We start from the raw sequence: 24,154 nt of genomic DNA, 5'->3' as shown, positions 1-24,154 counted from the left end.
TAGTCTTTTTTTATTTTTAAAAAGTGTTGGAGCACAGCATGTATTTCTTGAGCGCTTGTTTAGAGGTTCTAGCAGAGGAGCATAGCTACTTTTATACCCTTGACCAAGGAAACAGTCCTCCACTATCGAGAGCAGGGAGGCATGCAGGCTTGGGAGGAACACACATGGAGCACATAGAGTGGTGAGGAAGGAAGAAGACACCTGTCTAGCCAGCACGATTAGCCATATCAACCCTGTCAACCAATGGGGTGACAGATGTCATTGCCAGATCACCCTCAGCATTTATTTCTTGTGTGTGTGGTGCTAGGGATCAAACTCAGGGCCTTGTGCATGCAAGGCAAGAGCTCTACTACTGAGCCACATCCCAACCCAGCACTTATTTCTTAAGTCATTATTTCACTGTATGTTTTCTTAGTCATAAATCAGTTATTATACTAAAACACATTCACAATTTTACACACACAAATGAAGAATATAAGTGCAAGTGATTTTAATTAAGAACTACATGGCTAAGATAAAATTTACACACACATATATTGTCTTAAGCAAAGTTATCTGTGGAAAAGATACACAAGAAACAGAATCTGGGAAGAGATACTGGATAGTAAAGGACAATGGGTAAAAAAGATACTTTTCTTTCACCATGTGTTCCTTTGTCTCTCTGAATTCTATACCATATGCAAGTAATATCATTTCAAAAATATTTTAATTAAAAGTCTGTCTTTTCTCTTTCTCATCTATATACTTGAAGCTTTCCTTCTAATTGCAGTCTCCCTTGTTACCACTACTATGTTGGTGATTGGATGCACTCTGACTGTAGAGAGTAACTGGCCCTGTGAAAACTGAATTCAGGATATTTACTCTTTGAGATTAAATGTACAACCAGTATATTCTTTTTTTTTTTTTTTTTTTTTGGTTTTGGTTTTTTTCCAGTACCGGGACTCGAACTCACAACATTGCACTTGCCAGGCAGGCGCTGTGCCGCTGAGCTAAATCCCCAGCCCCAGTATATTCTTAATATTCATAAGTATGTAGAGTTCCATTAAGTCCATATAAAAGGTACATATGCAAAAAAGATATATCCGAATGATCTGAATACTGTACTCTTTAAAAAGCAGCCTTTCTCTTTAAAATGTGTCTTCACACTTTACAGTGCCTTAACAAATATGCAATTTAAAAAGTACAGTAATTTTTGGCAGTACTGAGAATGAACTCAGGGGCTTTGCACTAAGCTGTATCTCCAACCCTACTCTTGAGAGACTAGGTTGCCCGGGTTGTAATCAAATGTAATTCTCCCCCCTCAGCCTCCCAGAGTCAATAACTGCTACTTCTAAAAGAAAACTGAGCAAAAAGCACAAAAAAAAATCATTTATAGATAAAATAAAAGATAATTTTCTAAATCTGTAAAACAGTAACAACAATTTCAAAGCACTATGTGCAGTGTCAGGCACTACACTCAACACTTTATTCACAATACCTCATATAAAATAATCATTAATTCTATGAACAAGTATTAGGTCTACAAAGAGTTCAAATAGTTAAAAATAAGAGAAAGTTTTATAGACCACTAACCAAATGTAAGAATCAAAACTTCAATATAAGCACAAATTAGAGCCCCCCAAAACATGGAAATAATTTAAATTACCAATGGATTAGAAGAAAACTTAAAATACAAAAACTTATTCAGAAAATACTGAACAAGGAAATGGCCTATCAAAGGCATGTCATAAATTCATAGCTGTGTTCAGAAGTGATCACTTAAAACATCTTTATCATTTAAAAGAGAAAGATAAACTATTATCAACATACAAATTTTTTTAAAGAACTGAAAAAAAAAGATTAATATATAATTCCAGGCAGCCAAGGAATAGCTAAGTATAAAAGCAATTATTAAAAAAAAAATTTTAGGGTCAGGGAAGCTCAGCAGCATGGCACCTGCCTGGCAAACGCAAAGTCCTGGGCTCGATTCCTGGTTAAAAAAAAAATTTTAAAGGCAAAAAGAACCTTTCATATGATAAAGAGCTCCCCAAAGTTAAATAAAAGCAATAGGTTAGAGAAAATATGTGCTATAAATAAAACAGATAAAGGACCAAAATTTTAAATGCTTAAACAAGTCAGTAAAACAAAAAAGGTCTCAAAAGATCAATGAACAGAAACAGACAATTTTAAAAGAAGAAATTCTAGTAAGCAAAATTGAAAATTTTAAAAGCTTACCCAAAAAATATAAATTATAAATCATAAGAACAATGAGTTTTTTCTTTTACATTGTTGATTAACAAAAACATTTGGAACTAACACTTTCATGCAATACTGCCCACATTGCATCATTTATACCTGATAAAACCTATTGGAAAATATTTGATTATCAAGTCATGGAAATCATTAGTTCAATCCTAATAAATTCTACCTCTTGGATGTATTATACACCAAATGCAAAATAAGGCTGTATATATGTTGCCAAGATGCTGGTTTCAGAATTTTTTACAATAGTAAAAAGATGAAAAATGTAAATATGCAAAAACTCAGTCAATGTTACTTCTACTTGGCTGACTTAAGTATACAGGTATTAAAATAGACGATTGTGAAAATACCTACAAATATGAATAAAGAATAAAACAATATTACATGGAAAAATCACATATAAAATTACAAGGAAAGCTACATTAAAATAGGAAGTGAGTTTAAATAATATTTGATGTGATTTATTAGAAATAACTTTTGAAACTACTTTGAAATTTTCGGCAATATGACTAGTATACTTTCTAAATTAAATAAACATTAACTAGAAATTTTATGATGATTTAAAAATTAATTTTTACCTAACTTCAATATTTCAACATTCAGTATAAAAAGACATATTTTATTAGTAAGCAGGATTTCAAAAAAGCAATTTAAACTTAATTTTTTTACTTTATATATATAATATTCAACATAAGTTAAATCTAAACCATAAAAAGTTAAAAGAATATTAAAGTCTTTTGCCAGACAGAAAAGACCAACTGATTAGTCTTACCTTAATTGTATTTCTGTTTCTTCCAGATTTTCTATTTGTTTCAACATCTTTTCTTCTTGCTTTTTGCTGTTCTAAAGAGACAATACTGTTTTCATTATTTTGCTTAAATGAAAGTAAAATTGAAATTAATATTTAAAACTTTTATTTGCCACCACAATATTTATTTATATGTAAAGAAACAGAATAGGCTATTTAATTTACATAGTTCCAAACTACTTTTCCAGCCTTACATTAATTATTCTCTTAACAATCTCTATATACCAGCTAACAAAATATGTTTTATTTCCAAGTAATTCTTTGAGCCTTGTATCCTAAATTCATACTCTTCTGGGTTCAAGGAATGCTTTCCATCACTGTAACCTTAGACCTCATAATTCATCTTTTAAGGCTAAAATCCATGCTATATTCTCTCTGAAGCCTTCTCTTCTACCAAAGCAGAAGTGATCCTGTGAACTATACAACACTTTGCCTTATGTACAACACATATGTACATACTATTTTAAGTTATCTCAATATTTGTTGTTCTTTAAGTGAAAGATCTTGAAGAGAAAGGACATTTTATTCATTCCTGTATCCTCCAGAGTCTATGACTCAATATACTTATTGACTAAATACTTTATAGAAACATTAATGTTTAAAGTTAAACTTATCCAAGTAGCCTCAATATTCTATTAACCACTAGCACACCTAAAATTAATATGCACATTTTTCTTCTAAAAGTATCAGCTCTAAAATATTGAGATTTTTAAAGCTGATAAAACCTTTCGACAATACCAATTCATTTAAAGCCCCCAGATCTTACAGGTAAGAAAAATGTCACTGTCACTTTTTCAACTTACATTAATGTCATCTTGCTGCTTCTTGAGTTCCAAGGCCATAACATCTTTTTCTCGTGCCAGTTCTTTGTTCTCTAGTGACAGCTTGTTGCAACTTATAGTTAATTCAGTATTCTTAAGCCTATTTTTTCAAGTCAAAGTATTTATACATAAAATTATACAATGATTTCATATGAAATTTAATTCAGAATAACCTTAGGAGAAAGGGTAGGATTATAAATAAAACAAGATTGGCCATAAACTAATAATTTCTGTAGCAGTATGATAGATTCATCCTGGCTTATTACATTATTCCCTCTACACTGTGCATGTTTGAAAACTTCAGTATTGTCAAAGTATCAGAAAATGTATCTCCTTTCATACTGCCCCACACTCTCATTCCCCAACACTTTTGTACAGATTCTGAAGGGTGTGTTTTTCTTCACGTAACTTTTTGTCTCCAGTAGTCTGTCTCAAAAATTGTTTCAAAGTTCTAATAATTTGATCAGATTAGGAATGAGGTACAAATATTAATTCAAATATTTTCATGAAAATAAATAAAACTAGCTCTAATTTTGCACAACACTAAATCACCCCTATAAGGTTTTAAATGTTCTACATTGTAAGTGAAGTTATTGTTGTTATCAGTTACAGATGGGATAAATTTTAACGAAGCTAAGGCAAGGTAGTGTGTGCCTTCACTGAATGATTCCAGGAACACTTATTATCTCTTGCTACTTAATAATACTGCTAATTAACCAAAGAAGAAATAAAGTTCTTCACTAAGCAATGACGGATTGAAAAAGCAAATATAACAGGAATAACAAATTTATACCACAGTATGAATGATAAACCTCTCCATTCATTAAAAGATTTTGATTAATAAAGATGCATTTTACTCAGAGATCCTAAAAAAAGCACAGTACTATAAAGTACACAGTACTAGAAAGAGGGAATGGCAGCTAAAAAGGAACAGAAAAACTATTCAATAAACTGTTTACTTTTCATTTTTATCTAGAGCTGAGAGGCAACGAAAAGAGAAAAAAGTGATACTCACCACCAAACTGGCTACTTGAATTTACTTCTAAATAATAATGTCATAATTATTTCCCATACTTTATTTCCAAACTAAACTTACTAAGTAACTAAATCATTCAATTAAATACTTATTTGGACAACACAATAAATAAATTTGTATTTTTGCATTTTATTAATACAATCTTTGAAATAATTTATCCAAAAAATACTTCGGGGCCCAGGGATTTAGCTCAGTGGAGCAGTGCCTGCCTGGCAAAGCTTGAGGTCCTGAGTTCGATTCCCAGTACCCCTCCCCCAAAAAATTTAGAACTGCAAATAATTATTTTTATGGGAAACTACATACTTCCATAAAATAATAGTTAGCCCTCTGTATCCATAGGTTCTATATCCATGGAGTCACCAACTACAGACTGGAAACAGTAAAAAAAAAATTGCATCTGTACCAACATACAGATTTTTGTCATTATTTCCTGAACAGTAAACAACTATTTACATAGTACTTTCACGGTATTAGTTATTCTAACCAAGAGACAATCTAAAGCATATCAGAGTATATGCACAAATTATATGCAAATACAATCCCATATATAAAGAACTTGAACAGCACAGATTTTGGTATACTGTCAGGGGTCCGAGACCCTATCCCCCATGAATATCAAGAAATGACTACACAGTTATCTTCAAAGTGATTTAACCTTTGTTACATGTACTCTCATGTCAATGATATATTTCCTTTAGCAATGAAACTAGTAAATTTTTCTGGTTTCCAATTAGGAGTAAATTGCAATTTCAAATTCATTTGTGTAAATAATGAATGTAATTTAGTAATTTATTATTTATTACCAGAAAGCTTAGTACTTGGACTCATAAACTAGTACTAGATATATGAAAAACATACTTCTCTTTTTCAAGCTCGGTTTTCATATCATGAACCTGTTTTGAGTAATGCTGTTCACTTGTGGTAATGGCAGTCAACTGTATTTCAAAACGATGTATTTCTCTCTGGAAAAACAACATATAAATACAGCAGATATTTTTCCAATCTTTTTAATTCGAAAGATAAGATTGATCTAAGGAATTAAAGTAATGTACTTGGCAAAAATTTGGCAAAATATGTCAAATATTTTAAATTTAAGTAGATTTAACCTGGTAATATTTTAATTTAAAAACAATGAACCATGAAAAATACAATTAGTAAATTCTATTTGATATTCTGAAATTCAACCAGAAAAACTGTATTATATATTACAAAATACTTTTTACCAATTTCACTCTACCAGGTAAGTAATTTCAATGAAAACATCATTATCATTAAGAAGAAATATGTTAATTAATGAAACAAGGTAGTATTAAAAAAAAAACTAATGTTCTTACTATTATAAAAAGACAGTTGTAATTCGTTATGGACTAGAAATATACTTTAAAATAAATTCCAAAGTTATACTATGAGCACTATAAAGAAGTATTATAAAGTTAAAACCTACACTTAATAAGGACTAAATTTCAAATGTACATGTTGGAAATACTCAAAACATCAAAACTGTAAATTTTATAAGCCAAAGAATTATGCATAAGATCAGTATCTTAAATGTTGATCTTTCTCTCCCACAGTATAATATGAAAGTTTTTTAGGAGCACATATTTCAAATCGATCATTAGCATTTTAAATGAGAACACGTTCTTTTAAGAAGAAACTGGTGAAATCTTTCACAAAGCAGTTAGCTATACCATATTTATCTTGTAAATCTATATTCTATTAACATATATGTGAAGCAAAAAATTCTTAAACAAACCTCTCTGGTTTGTAAAAGACCAGTTAGTTCTTGTTCTTTTCCTCTTAATTCTTCAGTAATCTTCTCAATTTGTTTCTTTTCATCTAAAAGCTTTTGGTTTTCTGCCTATTTAAAAATATTTACAAATCATGAAAGCCAAGTCCATACACATTCAAAATAATTAAACTGCCCTAAGAGAGCTAAGAGAACTATGAGCTTCTCCTCATCTAAAGTTCTTTAAAAAGAGAAAAGAAGTCATTACTATAAATGCACAAAGGATTTAATGGAGATAGCTGTGAAACAAAAGACATAAAATTTTAATTTAAAAATCATACAGGTCATTAAATTCAAACCTTATTTGATATATAAATCATTCAAGCTCATTAGCAAATAGCCAGTCATTCACTATTCTAATAATCCTATCTGCCTTTATGTTGTAATAAAATAGGCTTCCCTGTAATTTTCATGGAAGTCATTATCTTCCTTCCATAATTATATAGTAGAAGCCTTAGTTTGTTTTTCACTTAACTGACAAATATTTGAAAGTTATCTCCTAAATATTCTAAAATCTCTAGTTATTATTCTTCCTGTGAAATGATTTTGAATTACCCCATTCCCTCAAAGTGGGTGAATTATTTCTGGTTTTCATATAGTATAACAGGGTAACTGTAAGTTAAAACAATTTATATTTCAAAATGATTATATCCAACATATAAACCTGATTAATTGTGAAGAAACAGAAATGCTTATTATTCAGATTTGATTATTACACATTGTACACATGTACTGAATTCCCATTATGTACCCCATAAAGATGTACAAATATTATTTCTCAAAAAATTTAACCTAATGTTCTAGACCAAAGATCAACAAACTACAACCTATAAGACAGCTGCCCTTATTTCAAAAACAACTTTCATATAGATACATCTACTCATTTACATATTGTGTATGCTTAGTTTACCCTATAATAACAGCAATGAATAGCTGTAACAGGGATAATGCCTTCCAAGTGTAAAATTTAATACTGACTTTTTACCTTTAAAAAGTGTGTCAACCTCTCCTGTAAACAAATCCTACATAATAAAACTTTCTGCAATAACAGAAATGTTTTCTGTGCCATCCAATATGATAGCTATTGAGTACTTCAAGTGTGGCTACTACAACTGAGAAACTGTATATTAAATCTGATTTATTTTCAGTTAATTTACCTTGTAATAGCCACACTGACTAATGACTATCATACTAGATATCACAGTTTTATAAAATAGACAAATTATAAAACCACCATGAATTCTTTTTTTTTTTTTTTTTTTTTTTTTCTCCGGTACCGGGAACCGAACTCACGACCTTGCGCTTGCCAGGCAAGTGCTTTTGCCGCTGAGCTAAATCCCCAGCCCCGACCATGAATTCTTTAGTTATGGGAATTTAACTTGTCATTCCTCCTGCTAACAGCATATATTTATGAACTCAGTCTTTGCTTTGTTTACTCAAGCATAAAATCACAAGACTTTTATTAAAGGCCTGACCAAAACGGTTCTTTTATTATTGCTTCAAAAACTACCAACTGTAGATAAAGAACTTGAGTTTTATCTATAAGCAATGCAGAATCAGTAAAAGCTGATACAGAAATATAACAATATTTATAATTTAAAAAGAAAATACTAACAGTACAAAAGAAAGCTTAAGTAAAATGACCCTAGTGACAACAATATCAGTTATGAGACTCCTATTCCAAAACAAACAAGAGATGACAAGGGTTTAACATATGATTGTAGAGACAGATTGATAACAACAGGCACCATGTTTAGTGACTTGTCTATGCCCAAATCCAACAAGATGTTCAAATATATTTTTATTCCTTATACTACTTTGTGCAAATTAGATGTGAGAGAAAATGTCGCCTTGTCTTTTCTACAAAGAATATAAACAAAAGTGCCTCCATCTTAGACTCTTGCCCATCCTTAGCAGCCCCTCCGAAACACACTGGAAATGCCTGCTCAGTTTAAATTCTGAGAACATAGCTACAGACCAAGACAGTCAAGGAACTTCTATTCCCACACCATCTCACCTCTCACTCTTCCCTCTCTTAACAACCCTATCAGCAACTCCTCAGGCCCACCCTTCTCACTGCTTAAACTAGCCAACTGGGATATGTATACCTATCCCTATGGGTGAAGCTAGCCAGTGGAAAAAAGTTCAGCTGTTTCCCATGCATTTGGCTTAAAACCCCGCTTCCCCAATGTTTGGTGCACCTGTTGCCTCCTGTCTGAGTGCACTCATGCCCTTCTGCAAAAGTAAATTTTAAACTTTGCCTTGTCAAGTCCTCTTGTTTGCTGTCTGAGTACATTCTTTCCAACATCAATAGTTTGAGGCTGACTGCTTATTTTCAAAAAAATATTAGTATCTCCATTTTATAGATCAAACTACAGAAATACCCTTCTAGGTTTCAGTGTGTCTCACACCAAATCACCCATTGAAAACCACAATAACTTCCAGACAAAAGATGCATATATTATGCTTAATGGATTCTAGAGTTTTTTAAAAATAACTATCACAGGTAAGTAGAAGAGAATCAACTTTCTCAATTTTTGGCCACTTCCTAACAACCGTGGAATGGCACTGCTTAGCAGTATGGTACAGCAAGGTAAAACTATAACAAAAGCCCTACCATCTTTTTTCACTGAAGGAACCAGGAAAAAGAACTGTGGGAACCATGACCAGGCTCCAAAATATACAGATCACATAGAATAGAGAACAAGAAAAAGCAATTTCCTGATTTTATGTATGTAAACTCTAAACAAATATAAAACTGTAAAGAAAGGGAGCTTCTAGGCAGACAAAATACAGGTTTTATTAAAAATTAACGAGGGATCTTACTAAAAGCAGCTTCTGCCTCTACAGATAGACTCTACAGTTAAAGCAATTAGACAAAGGAGAGAGAAACTAGACCTACAAAGGTGCCAGGTAACACAATTACCAAAAGAATTTATCAGAAAGAGTTAACAAAGCAAAGAGGAAGCCAGAAACACGAAAGACCAGAGAAACCAGCCCCCTCACCCACCTCTGACAAAATGCAAAGCAGATAAGGGGCAGCCACCTAAGCTAAGGACTCTTACTTAATATATAAAAGACACATATACCTATATCTATATACTGATATGTACAGTCTCCTTCTAGCATCACTATATCTGCACTAGATATGCACATGTTCCTTTTACTCATTTGTAACTCTTAATTGACCTTCTATGAGGCCTCACTCACACACATACACACACACACACATCATAAAAGAGCAGGAAGCGGGAAGGGCTCAAAGAGCCAGAAAGAATGTAGATAGAGAATGATCAGGTTAGGATCAAAGATGGCCAGAGAGCCAATCAGATGGCCACAACTTCCAGGTGCCCACATGAGAGATGGGTGTGATCACTAGTCCTAAATAAAAAGGAACTGAGGATAAAAATCCGTGGGTATTCACTTCCAATATCTTCTACTCCCTCACTGATTGGTTTGGTATACTACTGGCTAGGATTAAGGTGTGTGTGCTTAATCCAGGTACCTGCCTTAAGGAAGGTAACCTGCATAAACCAACAGGGACAGAAAGAGAGTTAATGTGCTCTAATCTGCTTGCTTACCATGGACTATTTCACCTCTGCAGTACCCAACTGCCATGCCTCCCTGCCTTGGATCCAGCTGATTATGGACTGAAATCTCTACAAACTGTGAACCAAAATAAAACTTTCCTCCTTTAACTGTGGGTGTTGGCTATTTTGTCTCAGCAACAAGAAAAGTAATAAAGACAGAATTCGGTACCAGAGAAATAGGTCACTGCTGGGACTGTACCTGACCATGTGGTTCAGGAGCGTTTGCAACTGGCTTGTAGGAAGAGTTAGAAAAGGTTCAGAGATGCTGGCTGAAAAAGGGACTCTTGAATGCCTGAAGCTGTACTTGATGGGAGGTTCTGGTCAGAACTGAGAAGATCAGAATGCTGATAGAAATGCTGCCAGTGAACACCAGGGTCAGGAGGGTTATCTTGGGAAGGACTACACTACTGTTACACTCTATAGCATGTGCTATACCTTAGCAGAAAGTTTGTCTACATTTTGTTTGGGTCCAGAGACTTTGCCTGAGACTGAAATTAAGTGTGGTAGACTAATCAATCTTACAGAAGAAATCTGAAGGCAGTCTAATGTTGAGGACATGGCATGGCTACTGTTAGGAGCTATTTGCCAGATTTATGTTGTGCATCAAGAGCAAAGACAGCCCAGCAGAACGATTCAAAATGTTGTGAGTTTAGCATCAGATTCTGCCTATAAGCCAGTACAGTGAATTCCTGAACATGGGTCTAGGTTTTGCAGTTGAAAGGAAAGAGGTGATGCTGGTGTGGCTGTATATAATCAGTCAGCAGTCAAGGAAAGAAGGAAATGTGTGAACACACAGGCTTTTTGGCAAAGTACTCACATGTGAATCACATGTACATTTTCTTGTTGGAGCATTTGAACTAAGCTCCCATCAGATACTTTCTGTTGTTTCTTTTTCACTTTGCTTTGCTTCAATCATGTTGATGTCTATGTTCTCTCTCTCCTCTCATCTTCCTATGTAGTTTTTTCAACAGAAGCACATGTAGCAATACCATTATTTCTTACTGGTTTCTATCACTTCTTAAATTCCTTCTCTCAGGTTTTTAGTTTCTCAAATTCTGTACTCTCACACCTATCTTCTCTTGTATTAACACTGTCCTCTTCATTCTATTTTCTTTATCTTACCTAGCCCTGTTTTTTTTAAACTTACCTTAAAAATAAAAGAATGAAAACATATTAACAGACATTCATTCATAAAACAGTATAAGAACAATACAAGCAATATTGAATCACAGACAAAGTGATAGGAAATTCACAATGGTTGTTTTATTACATATTAATATCTTCAAGGAGGTTTCTCAGGAAAATAGAGACATGTAAGATTGACCAAATAAACTAATCACCAACTGTTCCTCTCAGTAAAGTGAAAGAAATCAGTAGTATTTGTTAGCTATCCTGCATATACAAATACACATATTCATATACATATATTCTTCTTTATACATATATTCTTTTAGAATACATATACATATATTCTTTCTTTTCTCTTTTCCCTCATCCCAGTTGCTCTTTACATTTGAGCAATTCCCCTTCATTTCACAATGTCTATCATATTTCCTAACTTTTATTCACTCTTTCAGGTTCTTACACTGGTGAGACAAGTTTCTTATATATGCAGGTCTGATTTATTTCAATTAGAAGTATGGTCTTTAGTTGTGACCATTTACCTGTAAAAACCTCGTTTATTTTTCTTTATAGCTGAGTAATATTCCATTATATAAAAATACCACAATATTATTAACCATTCCTCAGCAGATGGACATTTGGGTTGTTTGAATGATTTAGCAATTATAAATTGCACTGCTATGAACATGGATGCACATACATCACTGTGATATGATGTTTTCAGACCTTGTGGGAAAATACCGAGAATAATAACTGGGTTGAATGGGACCTATAGACCTAGTTTGCTGAGGAATCTCCAAACTGATTTCCACAGGGGTTTCACCAGTCTGCATTCCCACCAGCAGTAGAGAAGAGTTCCTATTTCTCCACAGCCTTGCCAGCATTTGTTATTGGTTCATTTCTTAATTCTAGCCATTCTTACTGGGGTGAGATGAAATCTCAATGTTGTTTTACTTCACATTTCTTGAATGACTAACGATGTTGAACATTTTCTCATGTATTTATTTGCCATCTGTATTTATCTGAGCGGTGTGTACCCATCTCAGATGCCCATTTTTGGACTGGGTCTTTGAATCTGGGGGGCTGATGTTTTTTAATCTTTGTATGTTCTACATTGAAGCCCTTTGTCCAAGGGACAGTCAGCTAAGATTTTTTCCCAATTTGTGGGTTTTCTTTTTTACTCTGCTGGTGATTTCTTTAGATGTGCAGAAACTTTTCAGTACGATGCAATCCCAGCTGTTGATTCTTTGAAGTGTTTCACGTGTGGTTTGGTTTTTGTTCATGAACTCTCTGCCTACCCCTATCTCTTCAAGATTTTTACCTACTTTCTCTTCCAATAGATTTAATGTTTCTGTTTTAATATTGAGATCTCTGATCCATTTTGACTTGAGTTTGGTGCACAGTGATAGACTTGGGTCTATTTTCTGTCTTTGGTAGGTGGCAAGCCAATTTTTCCAGCACCACTTACTAAAGAGGCTATCTTTCTTCCACTGAGTTTGTTTGGCCCCTTTAAAGATTGTGTGGCTGAGTGTGTTTGTTGTTGTGTCTGTCTTCCAGTCTGCTGCATTGATCCTCTGGTCTATGTTTTAGCCCATACCATGTTGATTTTATTAGAGTAGCTTTGTAGTATAGTTTCAGGTCAGGGATTGTGATGCCACCTGACTTGTCTCTGTTGCCCAGGATCACTTTTGCTCTTCTGGGTCTCTTCTGGTTCCAGATGAATTTAAGAATGTTTTCTCTAGATTTGTGAGTATGCTAATGGTATTTTAATGGGAATTGCATTGAATCTGTACAATTCTGGGACTATGGCCGTTTTCAATGTTGGTTCTTCCTATCCATGAGCAAGGAACATCTTTCCATTTACTGAAATCCTCTTTGATTGCTTTTTTCAGAGTACTGTAGTTTTCACTGATTAGCTCGTATACTTTTGTTAGATTGATTTGTAAATATATCAATTTCTTGGATGCTACTGGGAAAGGTATATTTCCCGTACTTTCTCAGTCTGTCTGTTTATAGGAATGCTACTGACTTTGGGGTGTTGACTTTATATCCAGCTACGCTGCTGAATTTGTTGATTAATTCAAAGAGTCTTCTTGTGGAGTTTTTGGGGTCTTCCATGTAAAGTACCATGTCATCGGCAATAGTGATGATTTCACTGCTTCCTTTCCTATCCTTTTTTCTTTTTTTTTCTTTGGTCTTTTTTTTTTTTTTTTTTTGTACCGGGAATTAAAACTCATGACCTCATGCTTGCCAGGCAGACACTGATGTCACTGAGCTATATCCCTGGCCTTACTGATCTCTCTTGTCTAACTGGTCTGGCCAATGCTTCCACAACTATGTTGAATAGGAGTGGTTACAGTGGACATCCTTGTCTTGTTCCTGATTTTAAATTAAAAGCTTTTAGTTTTTGTCCATTTAGCATGATGCTGGCTGTTAGTCTGTCACAGATGGCTTTCATCAAATTGAGGTAAAGACCATCTATTCCTATATTCTGTCAGGCTTCTACCTGAATGCGCATTGGAATTTGTTGAAAGCTTTCTCTGTATCTATTGAGATGATCATGTTGCTTTCATCTTTGGCTCTACTGATACGGTGTTTAACGTTTACTGATTTGCAAATATTCAAAACTCCCTGCATTCCTTGAATGAATCCAATGTGGTTATGGTGCATGATTTTCTTGATGATTTGCTGCATTCTATTTGCTAGTATTTTATTGAGTATCTTTCCATTTATAGTCATTAGGGAGATTGGTCTGCAGTTCTCTCTCTTGGTTAGGTCTGTCTCTGGTTTTGGTATCAGGATAATACTTGCCTCCTGAAACGAGTTACAGAGAATTGCTTCCTTTTCAATTTTGTTGAAGCTTTTGAGTGTTGCTGCTAAATCTGCCCTCATTTTCTTGTAAAATTCTGCTGTAAAACCATGGGGGCCTGGGCTTCTCTTTGTAAGATTTTAATCACACTTGCAATCTCAATTGACACTGGGTTGTTCACAATTTTTATATGTTCTTGATTCAACTTTGAGAATTCATAGATATCTGGGAATCAGTCCATTTCTTCTGAGTTTTTTATGCTATGGCAGTAAAGACTTTCAAAGTAGGTATTAGTTATCTTTTGAATTTCCACAGGACCTGTAGTGATTTCATCCTTTTCATTCCTCATTGCATGAAACTGAGTTCTTTCTTTTCTTGATAAGCTTGGGAGAAAAACAAAAAACAAAACAAAAAAAAAAACCACAGGGGCTGGGGATTTAGCTCAGCGGCAAAAGCACCTGCCTGGCAAGCACAAGGTCGTGAGTTCGGTTCCCGGTACCAGAGAAAAACCAAAAAAAAAAAAAAAAAAAAAGATAATGTCCTTCACATATTGGTTAAAAAACAAAGTTAAGGAGAAAATCTAGACAACTTATTTGTGGATTTTTACTTAGAAAGCATGAAGGATAGAAGAAAATAAAACATCTTTAGGGTGCTGAAAGAAAAAACTCTCAATTCTATATGTAAAATATAGAATTCTATATGCAAAAATATCTTTTATGACTAAAGATAAATGATATATACAGAAATGAAAACCAAAGAATATGTCACCAGAACAGATACACTGCAAGAAACCCTAAAGGAAGTATCTCAAGCTGAAGAAAAAAAAATATTAAGAGGTAAACTTGGATCTTCAGAAAGAAACGAGGATCACTGAAAATGTTACGGACTTCTGGGAGAATAGCAGTGCAATAAGCAACAATAAAACCAGTCTCTCAGAGATTCAGAATCCAGACAATGGAACGTAACAATATGGGGAAGAAAAGGAGGAGAGAGTTGGATTCCTGAGACCTAGGAGAATCTGAAGGCAAAATTGGAGCCTACAGAAAAACTGAAGAGTCAGACCACAATGCAGAAAAAGGAAGGGGCTATCTGCAATATCTCCTCAGGTCCTAGTAAGTGGTGAAAGAAAGGCAGATTGAATCTATAGAAATACAAAAAAAGTGAACTCCAGAAGCCTTCAAAGAGAAATGCACCAGTGGAATGGAGCTGCAGATATCATCCACTACAGCAGCTGGTGAGTAACTTCAATTCAAGCATCTGCCATAGCCCCTGAAGAGAGCACCATTTTAGGGAGGGATCAATTGAACCTGAAACTAAAAGCAGCAACAGGTTACCCTCACCTTAGGGCTCCCAGTGATAAACTCCAATAGTGACAGAGAAAGGGACAACCACAGGAGACATCTATAGTCAGGGAGCTGTGACAAGGCTGCCGAGACAACCAGTGTTATAAGCTAAAAAAAACTCAGGCCCCACACCCATGACCAGAGGCCAGATTCAATCTGAATTTGTGAATTTCAAAGCCCGAAAGCAGCATTCCACCTTAACCCTACTGCTGGCTTACTAGGAATACAGAGCACGCATCTGGGCTCTAATCTACCAGTGAGAGCAGATTCATACCTTAAATTGGACACTGCCACAAAACTGTAGACCCCCGAAGACAATCATGAGCTTGAAATCACAGAGAAGATTCTTTTATTTTTCATCTTTGTAAAATTTTTGTTCATAGTTTTATTATTTTTCTTTATGTGTGAACACTTGTTTTGACTTCTCCTTCTTTCTTCTTCACCAGTTTTAAGAGGCCTGGTTAATTTTCCTTTGTCCTTCAGCCTTGCTTCTAATCTTTTTCTTCTGCTTTTTTCCTCTTCTCCCTTTTAAATTTCCTTTTAGTGTAAAACTGCTCTAAGTGGATATTTGCTGTATATAATATTCTGATTTGTCTCAGATTTTGTTACACAACTATAAACCTTGTACCTAGAATTAAATATAAAATATTATTAATAATCAGTTGATCATTTTTCAGTCTGTGATGCTATTTTCATTACTAATTGTACTACTTTTCACTGGGTGACATAGTTGTTGTGATCAATTGATCTTATATTTCAATACAGTAATTCCCAAACTTATGAGTTCTGTTTTGAAAGAACTGTTCATAAGTCTGATTCATTCATAAGCTAACAAAGTGAGTCTTATACTGTATACCTGTGAAATTTCACAACCCAGCAAATTACTGTACCTAGATTATTTATAGGTCGTAATACCACAGCCCAGTACCAAAGGACTGGGTCGTAGGCCAACAAGGCTGCATGTTTTCACCCCTAAAAAAAAGAAGAGGCAGAATCCTGGGACAGACTTAAATGCCAAAAGCCAGCTACACTAGAAGACATCTCTGAGAAGTAGTCACTTCCTTGAGAGGACTTCATAGTGAAAGTAATAAAACAGATGAGCAAGTCTCTTGACAAAACCAAAACAGAAATAATTACGGAGGAAAATAAAAAGATGACCATAATGAAGAAAACTGTTGATAAATGTAAAGTAGATACAGTTAAAAAATTAATAGAGGAGCTTAGGTTTATCAGTCAGGGTTTTATTGGAGAAACAGATATAACACGAGATGTACAAATGTAGAAGAAATTACAAGACTGGCTTATGATAGTCAGAGAGTTGTATGAGGAAGCGTGCAGAGGATGTCTGCACACTGAAGACCAAAGGAATCAGTCCAGGGTCTGGAGTTCACTGCAGAGTTCCGTGCAAGTCTGTACCAGGAGGCTGATGAGTCTGCAACTGAAGGCTGAAGGATCCAAGGCAGAAGCTGAAAAGTCTGCACTAGAAGCCAGGAGACAAAGTCCAAGCTAAAGGTAAAGACTGGAGCTCCTACAAAATGGAAGTTCCTCTGTCCTTCCTCATTTCCCTTTTACATCATCTAGGTGATGATCCACCCTAGGGTGTAGAATTGCTGAGCAGTTTAGTTAAGCTTCTAAACTTCTCAAGTTGACATAAGCAATTAACCACTACATTAGAAAAGACAGGGAAATTATGAATGTCTAACATATGAAACAGGATTCCACAAAACAGATTCAAGTAGATATCCAGGAGTTTAAAATTCTACTGAAAAGATACAGAGCAAAATCAACCAAAGGAAGACAGAATATCAGATCTAAAAGACAGGGTTGCAGGTTTCAGCAAATGAAAGACTCTTACAATAGCAAGGGACCATGAATAATCAATCTAGCTGCTAGGTGATGCAATGAAAAATAATGTAAGAGTTATCTTCAATGGAAAATCAATAAATATCACAAAGGATATAAAAAAACCTGTTCATAGAAATAGTGCCAGAAAACTTTCCAAGCATGGAAAAAAAATTTGACATACAGTAAGTGAGGCATACAGAATTCCAAATAGCATGAGCAGAAATAAAAATACACCAAGGCATATAATAGTCAAGATTCTAGATTCAACACAAGAACAGAATATTAAAATCTGTTACAGAAAAGAACAAATCACCTATAAAGGAAAACCCATCAGAATCATAGCAGACTTCTCACCCAGGCCCCTACCCCTGGCCCCAGCCCCAGCCAGAGAATTCCAAATGCCCTTGCAAGTGAACTCCAAACTATATAGAGCTGGGGATTAGTCTAAGACCAAAGTTAACAAACACTCTAAGGGGGGAAAAAAAATCATGTAACTCTGATACACATTTCAATCCCACAGTTCTGGTTCATGAAATTCTTCTCTCCTCTAAGGCAGATGTGCTTTTGACATTCTACTGCAGTGCTTTGAAAAGTGTGTCCATCATCAGCATCACAAGCATAGGTGACCTAATTTGAAATGCAGCATTTTGACTTCTACTGCAGGCCTACTCATCCAGAAACTCAAAGGCAGAGTGCAGCAAAAGCAGCAATCTGACAGATTCTGATAAAAAAAGTTTAAGCACTACTACTGTTTATAGAACAACTTGATGTTTTGTCATTATACATTTGAGTCTCTTATTTTATAAAAGGTTTTGACTGCATTTTTAGTGTTCATTTTCAGATGTTTCCTTTGTAAACTTACTAAAAAGCAAGCCAGAAAAACCACACTCCTATTCATACCCAGTGCTTAGGGAGAAAAATAGTAGTTACTAGAATCCTGCCAAAAATCTTAAATGAGCTTAATAACTTTTGAATCTTCTTCTGACACTGAACACCGTACCATACCATATCAAGTCTTCAGATTACCTGCTGAACACTGCCCTCCCTTTTCCTCCTCAATGCTCAAATGGGGGTATCTGTCCTCAGTGTTGGATCTTAAAGGGGATAAACTGATTTACCCACTTTTTCTATGTGTGTGCTAGCAAGCTGTTGGTCCTTGCTGATAGGAGCCCACTTCACCATTTTGGACTACTCAAGAGGGATGCCTGCATTGCCTAAATGGAACTTTGTTAACCCACACTTAAATATAAAACCTTGAACAATCCTCTGCATTCAACATTACAAGACTAATTTTAGATTTCTTTTACACCTTTGTACCTTATAGCATGGTAGCTTTGTTCTTTAAGTAAACAACATGTGCTTAAAAGTGGACTTTTAGGATTTGCAAGTTTTACTTGTTACTGTTTTGATACAGCATGACAAACTGTATGGAAACTACCTATTTGTGAAGAAAGCCACATGGCTTTCAGGGTGGATATATTCTGTAAGCACTCCATGTAATGTAGGGCTGTAGTAACTCTGATACCAAGCATATACTATCTCTCTATAATGCTTTTTCTTGCCTTGCAGGCAGTGAATCTGTAGTGCCTTGCATCTTTGCGGGGAACAAATAACTTGTACTGTGTCTTTCTTACACTACATGAAGGGAATTGGTTTTTAATCCCACTTTTACCAACACAGGTTTCCCCCTGAATATGGGGTATGGTATTAGTATAACTATATTAACCCAAGAATTTATTAATGATGTTCTTAATCCTACGGATATTCAAAGAGGTGAATTAGAATTCAGTAGTGCGGGAAAGTTAAATAATGCTTTCTAAAGCGAAATAACAGCTGCTAAAGCTTGAGGAGTCTATTGTTTAGAAGACAGTATATGTTAGGAGGAGGTCTGAATAGCTCCTGAAGGGGTCAGGGATAGAGCTCAACAGCACAGTGCGTTGCTTCGCAAATGCGAAGTCTTGAGTTCGATTCCTGGTACCAAAATAATAATAATAATAATAATAATAATAAAATGAATGGGACCTGAAGTTCAATGAGAAAGGCTGGAGTCTCCCAGTTGCTACAGACACAACAGTGAGATGCTTCCACTTCTGAAGGACTTTAGCATCTGAGGCAGCTGAGGAATAAGGGGAGATTTGCAAATAGAGAAAAGGAGTAGCAACTTGGCCTCTGAATTCCAAGCTTTTTAACTCTTTGGTACAGTTAACTCTGAGCCCAGTTACATAGGCCTTAGAATAAGAGTTGTAGTAAAACTTATTAAGAAAGAAATCAAAAGACAGACATTGAGAAGAGTTAATGATTTTTCAATAGGTCACTCATGTATAGCTCTATTTATTTTCTTTAGAAGCCACTTTGAAGATACCAAAGTATAGTACAACAACTCTTGATAATCTCCTACCTCTTCTGTCTGTAACTCACTATTATTTGTCTATTTGTTTTCCTGAGAAACTATTTTGTAGATAACAATATGTAAAACAATAACCATTGATAATTTCCTACCATTTTGTCTGTAATTTGCTAAGTCCCCCCTGTTATTATGTTATCCTTCTTTTACTCTTTAAAATAAAAAAAAAAAGATAGAGTTGGCTGAAGTTTGGAGGATTTTAATATGATGTTTACATCCTAGATATGGTCTTAACCATGTAACACTTCAAAACACAGGACAGACTGAAAAGTGAAGGTAATAGGGGTATCCATGACAGAAGATCTTGGGTGAAATCCATCATTTCCCTGTGAAAGGAAATTATGAGAAACACAAATGGATGTATACTATCCATTTGTTACATTGTTAGGTTACATTGTTATTTTAAATAGAAGACAAAGAATTTTTAAAAATCAACAAAGAAATATCAGAGTTAAATCACGCCTTTGAACAAAAATCAGTACATATCTACAGCATTCCTCACCACAACAGAATACACGTTTTGAGCAGCACATGGGACTTTCCCCAAAATAGACCATATAGTAGTTCACAGAATATGGTTAAGTAAATGCAAAGGAACTGAAATTATTCCGTGCATATTATCAGACCACTGCATAAAGAAATTGGAAATTAATGGCAAAAGAAACCACAAAAACTACATGAAACACACGGAAATTAAATACTCCTCTCGTAAATAACCAATGGGTCACAGATGAAATTAAGGCAGAAATAAGACAGCTTTTCCAGTTGAATAATGCCAACAAAACATACCAGAACTTATGGGATGCAATGAAAGCAGGCCTATGAAAGAAATTTATACTACTAAATGTTGGGAGTGGTTGAAGCTGGAAAATGGTCATATGTATGAGGGCAGGACAGAGCCAGAGTGCCTCAAGCAGTCAAGCTCCCTCAGTCTTAAGAAAAACATCCCGTCTAGACAATTTCAGTCATTAGTCACTAGGCAACCTTGCGTCTTGTGATACTAACCTTGCAAAAGTATAAATAAATGCCCCTACTGCTGATGTTCAGTCCTCTTTCTCATCCCATTACGTCTCCACCTTACCTCACCCTCTTGTCTCTTATCTTCATTTTCTAAATACCATTACCCTTTTCTCCTGGGGATGACCAAGAAACCAACAAGTCCCAACATTTGATCCCTGAAACAGGGACCAGTCTATGGCCATACCACCCTGAACGCACCCATCTCGTCTGAAACAGGGACCAAACAGGCGAATTGGTAGATGCCTGGAGGAAACAGGCTGGAGAAGCACACTGGTCAGTCAACAGCACAGGAGTGTCACACTGGCATATCAGGTATAAAGAATGGGGCATGGACTATCTACTGACCTTAAAAAAAATACTAAAACAAAAAAGAGACAGGCTTAAGAGAAGCCAGAAAGGAAAAAAGTATAATGAATTGCTAGTAGTTAAAAATGGGACAAAGTGCTCCCCGCTTCCCGTTGGAGCTGAGGTGCACCTCAGACAGCTTCGGGAACTTGGGTGAGCTGCTGCTGACCCCACACATGAGCTTGGGACCAGGCAGAAACCTGGACAGTGGTAGGGCTGAATCTCAAACATCTTCAGGAAACACAGTGAAGGCACAGCGGCACCTCCCTGACCAATATGCAAGGCAAGCAAACCCCGGCCACCCTTTGGGGCCTTGGGAGCTACTGGCATCACCCACAGTGTGTCTGCCTTGGGCTGAATCCCCATCTTCAAGAAGACTGGTGAGGCACAGATGTGCCTCGCTGACCAGCGTGCAAGGCAGGCAGAACCCCAGGCACCCTCTTGGGCCTCAGTGGCTACTCACCACACCCATAGTGTGTCTGGGGGGATGCTGGGCTGAATGCCACAAACCTTTAGAAACCCCGGTGAGCCACTCTAGTGCCTCCCCTACCTGTGTGTGAGGCACGTGAAGCCCTGGACAACTTCTGGGGTCTTGATGGTCACTGCCAGAACTCGCACCCACCCCCGGGAGCTCAGCTGAAACCTGGACAGTCAGCAGCCTCAGGGAGTCCACCCTCACCCTCCTCTTCCAGTGTGAAAAGCAGGCTCTGTCCTGGGAAATATCTGAAGCCTCAGTGAACACAACCTGGAACCCCCCCACTCTTGTGGAAGCTGGGTCAAATCCCAGACAGTCTCTGGAACTCTGGTGAGCTTCCCCTGTCCTTCCCACACATGCCTGGCAGCCAGCTGAATGCAAGAAAGATCAGGAGCATCTGGGACCCCACCCTGCCGGCACTCACCAGCACAGGAGCTGCACTGAGCACTGTAGATCTGCAGACTCTCTTCCTGCCACTCACACACAATCAGAAGAGTGAGGCTGCACTCCAGAAAGCCTCTGGATTTTCAAAAATGACAAAACTAAGGAGCAAAATGCAATCCCAGACCTCCACACCACCCAAAACAAGTCCAGTTGGCATCAACATAGAAGAGTCTGGAAGTCATACACCTGAAATTTCTGAAATGATAGCAACTGAAGTAAAGAAACAAATCCATCAGAGCACAGAAGACATCAGATCAGAAATAATGTCTAGGGGAGAAAAGAAATGACAACAATAATGAAAGAAATGTTCAGCATATCCAAAGATGACATAGACAAGAAAATAGAAGAGCATAGACAACTCATGGAAACTTTCAGAGAACAATATAGAAAAGAACCAGACGATACAAAATAGATGCAAACAGATATCCAGGAAATTAAAAATTCCACAGAAAGCTTGCAAAACTGCCTGAATGAAGCTGAAGATAGACTTTCAGACTTGAAGACAGCGCTGCCACTAATGAATGTGAAAGGAGGGATCTCTTAAAAACAACAAGGAACCAGGAAATAGTAATTATACAACTTCAAGACAAGGCATAGAGAAACAATGTCAGGGTAATAGGTATTAATGAAACAGCAGATGTCAACACAAATGACATAAAAAGACTATCTGCAGAAATAACAGCAGAACATTTCCCAGGCATGGAAAAAGAATCGGACATCCAGGTAAAAGAAGCATATAGAACTCCAGTTAATCATAACCAAAATAAATCTATATGCAGACATATACTGATCAACATCCCGGAAACTCAACAAAAGCTCAGAATATTAAAAGCTGTTAGAGAAAAGAAACAGATCACCTATAAAGGTAATCCCATCAGACTCACAGCAGGCTTCACAACACAAACCATCAAGGTAGGAGGAGCTTGGAGTATTTCAGGTACTGAAAGAAAACAACTTCCAACCCAGATTGATGTACCCTGTCTTTCAAATTTAATGGAGAAGTAAAATATTTCATGATAAAGAACTGAAGAAATTCATGAGCATCAAGCCAATCCTACAAAGATACTAAAAGATATTCTAGAAAGAGATAAAACAGACCACAACTTCAACAACAACAACAGAAAGGAACCACCAAGTATAGCAAACAATTAAACATAGGGAAAAAGAATCCAACAGCAGGAAAATAGCATGACAAAGATAAGCCAGTACAAATCAGTTATAACCATCAATGTAAATGCACCAACCAAAAGAAGCAGACTAGCAGAGTGGATTAGGAAACAAAACCCAACTATACGCTATATACAAGAAACACATTTAACTCAAAAGGAAATTCGAAGACTGAAAATTAAAGGATGGAAAACAATACTCCATATGACAAGAACCCAGGAAAAAGCAGATGTAGCTATTCTGTTTACAGACAACGTGAACTTCAAGCCAAGAACAATCAAAAGAGATAAAGAAGGTCACTACATACTTGTGAAGGGGAAGGTTCAAGAGGAAGAGATATCAATCATAAACATCTATGCACCAAACATAGGAGCACCCATCTATATAAGACGAATTCTAACAGACATGAAAAATGATATAAATAGCAACACAATCATAACAGTGGACTTTAACACACCATTGTCACAAAGAGATACATCAACTAGACAAAAAATTGGGAAATAACAGAACTTAACCAAATTTGTGAACATATGGACTTAGTAGACCTTTACAGAGTGTTCCACCCAACAGCATCAGAACACACATTCTTCTTAGCTGCACATGGGACATTCTCTAAAATAGACCATATACTAGCACAGAGAACATGTTTAAGGAAATGAAATTATCCCATGTATACTATCAGACCATAGTCCAATGAAATTGGAAATTAATGACAAAAGAAAACACAGAAACTCCATCAACAGTTGGAAATTAAGTAACATCCTCCTGAACAACCAATGGGTCACAGATGTAATCGAAGTAGAGAATAAACACTATTTACAAACAAATGAAAATGGAGGTACAACCTACAGGAACCTGTGGGATGTAATGAAAGCAGTCCTGAGAGGGAAATTTATAG

General features: G+C 35.9%; 1 protein-coding gene across 1 annotated transcript in view; it reads right to left on the bottom strand.

Annotated features, from left to right (window-relative positions):
• Positions 1-24,154, bottom strand: part of Sycp1 (synaptonemal complex protein 1) — a gene marked incomplete in the record, with an annotated part of 134,560 nt that overhangs the window by 58,628 nt on the left and 51,778 nt on the right. The window contains 4 exon segments of the mRNA XM_013516395.1: positions 3,014-3,084; positions 3,853-3,970; positions 5,765-5,868; positions 6,660-6,764. Coding sequence (XP_013371849.1) covers positions 3,014-3,084; positions 3,853-3,970; positions 5,765-5,868; positions 6,660-6,764 — 398 coding nt within the window.

The sequence above is a fragment of the Chinchilla lanigera genome, unplaced genomic scaffold (genome assembly GCF_000276665.1).
Source record: "Chinchilla lanigera isolate Chin_1 unplaced genomic scaffold, ChiLan1.0 scaffold00034, whole genome shotgun sequence".
NCBI lineage: Eukaryota > Metazoa > Chordata > Mammalia > Rodentia > Chinchillidae > Chinchilla > Chinchilla lanigera.
This window is presented reverse-complemented; position numbering and strand designations above follow the sequence as displayed.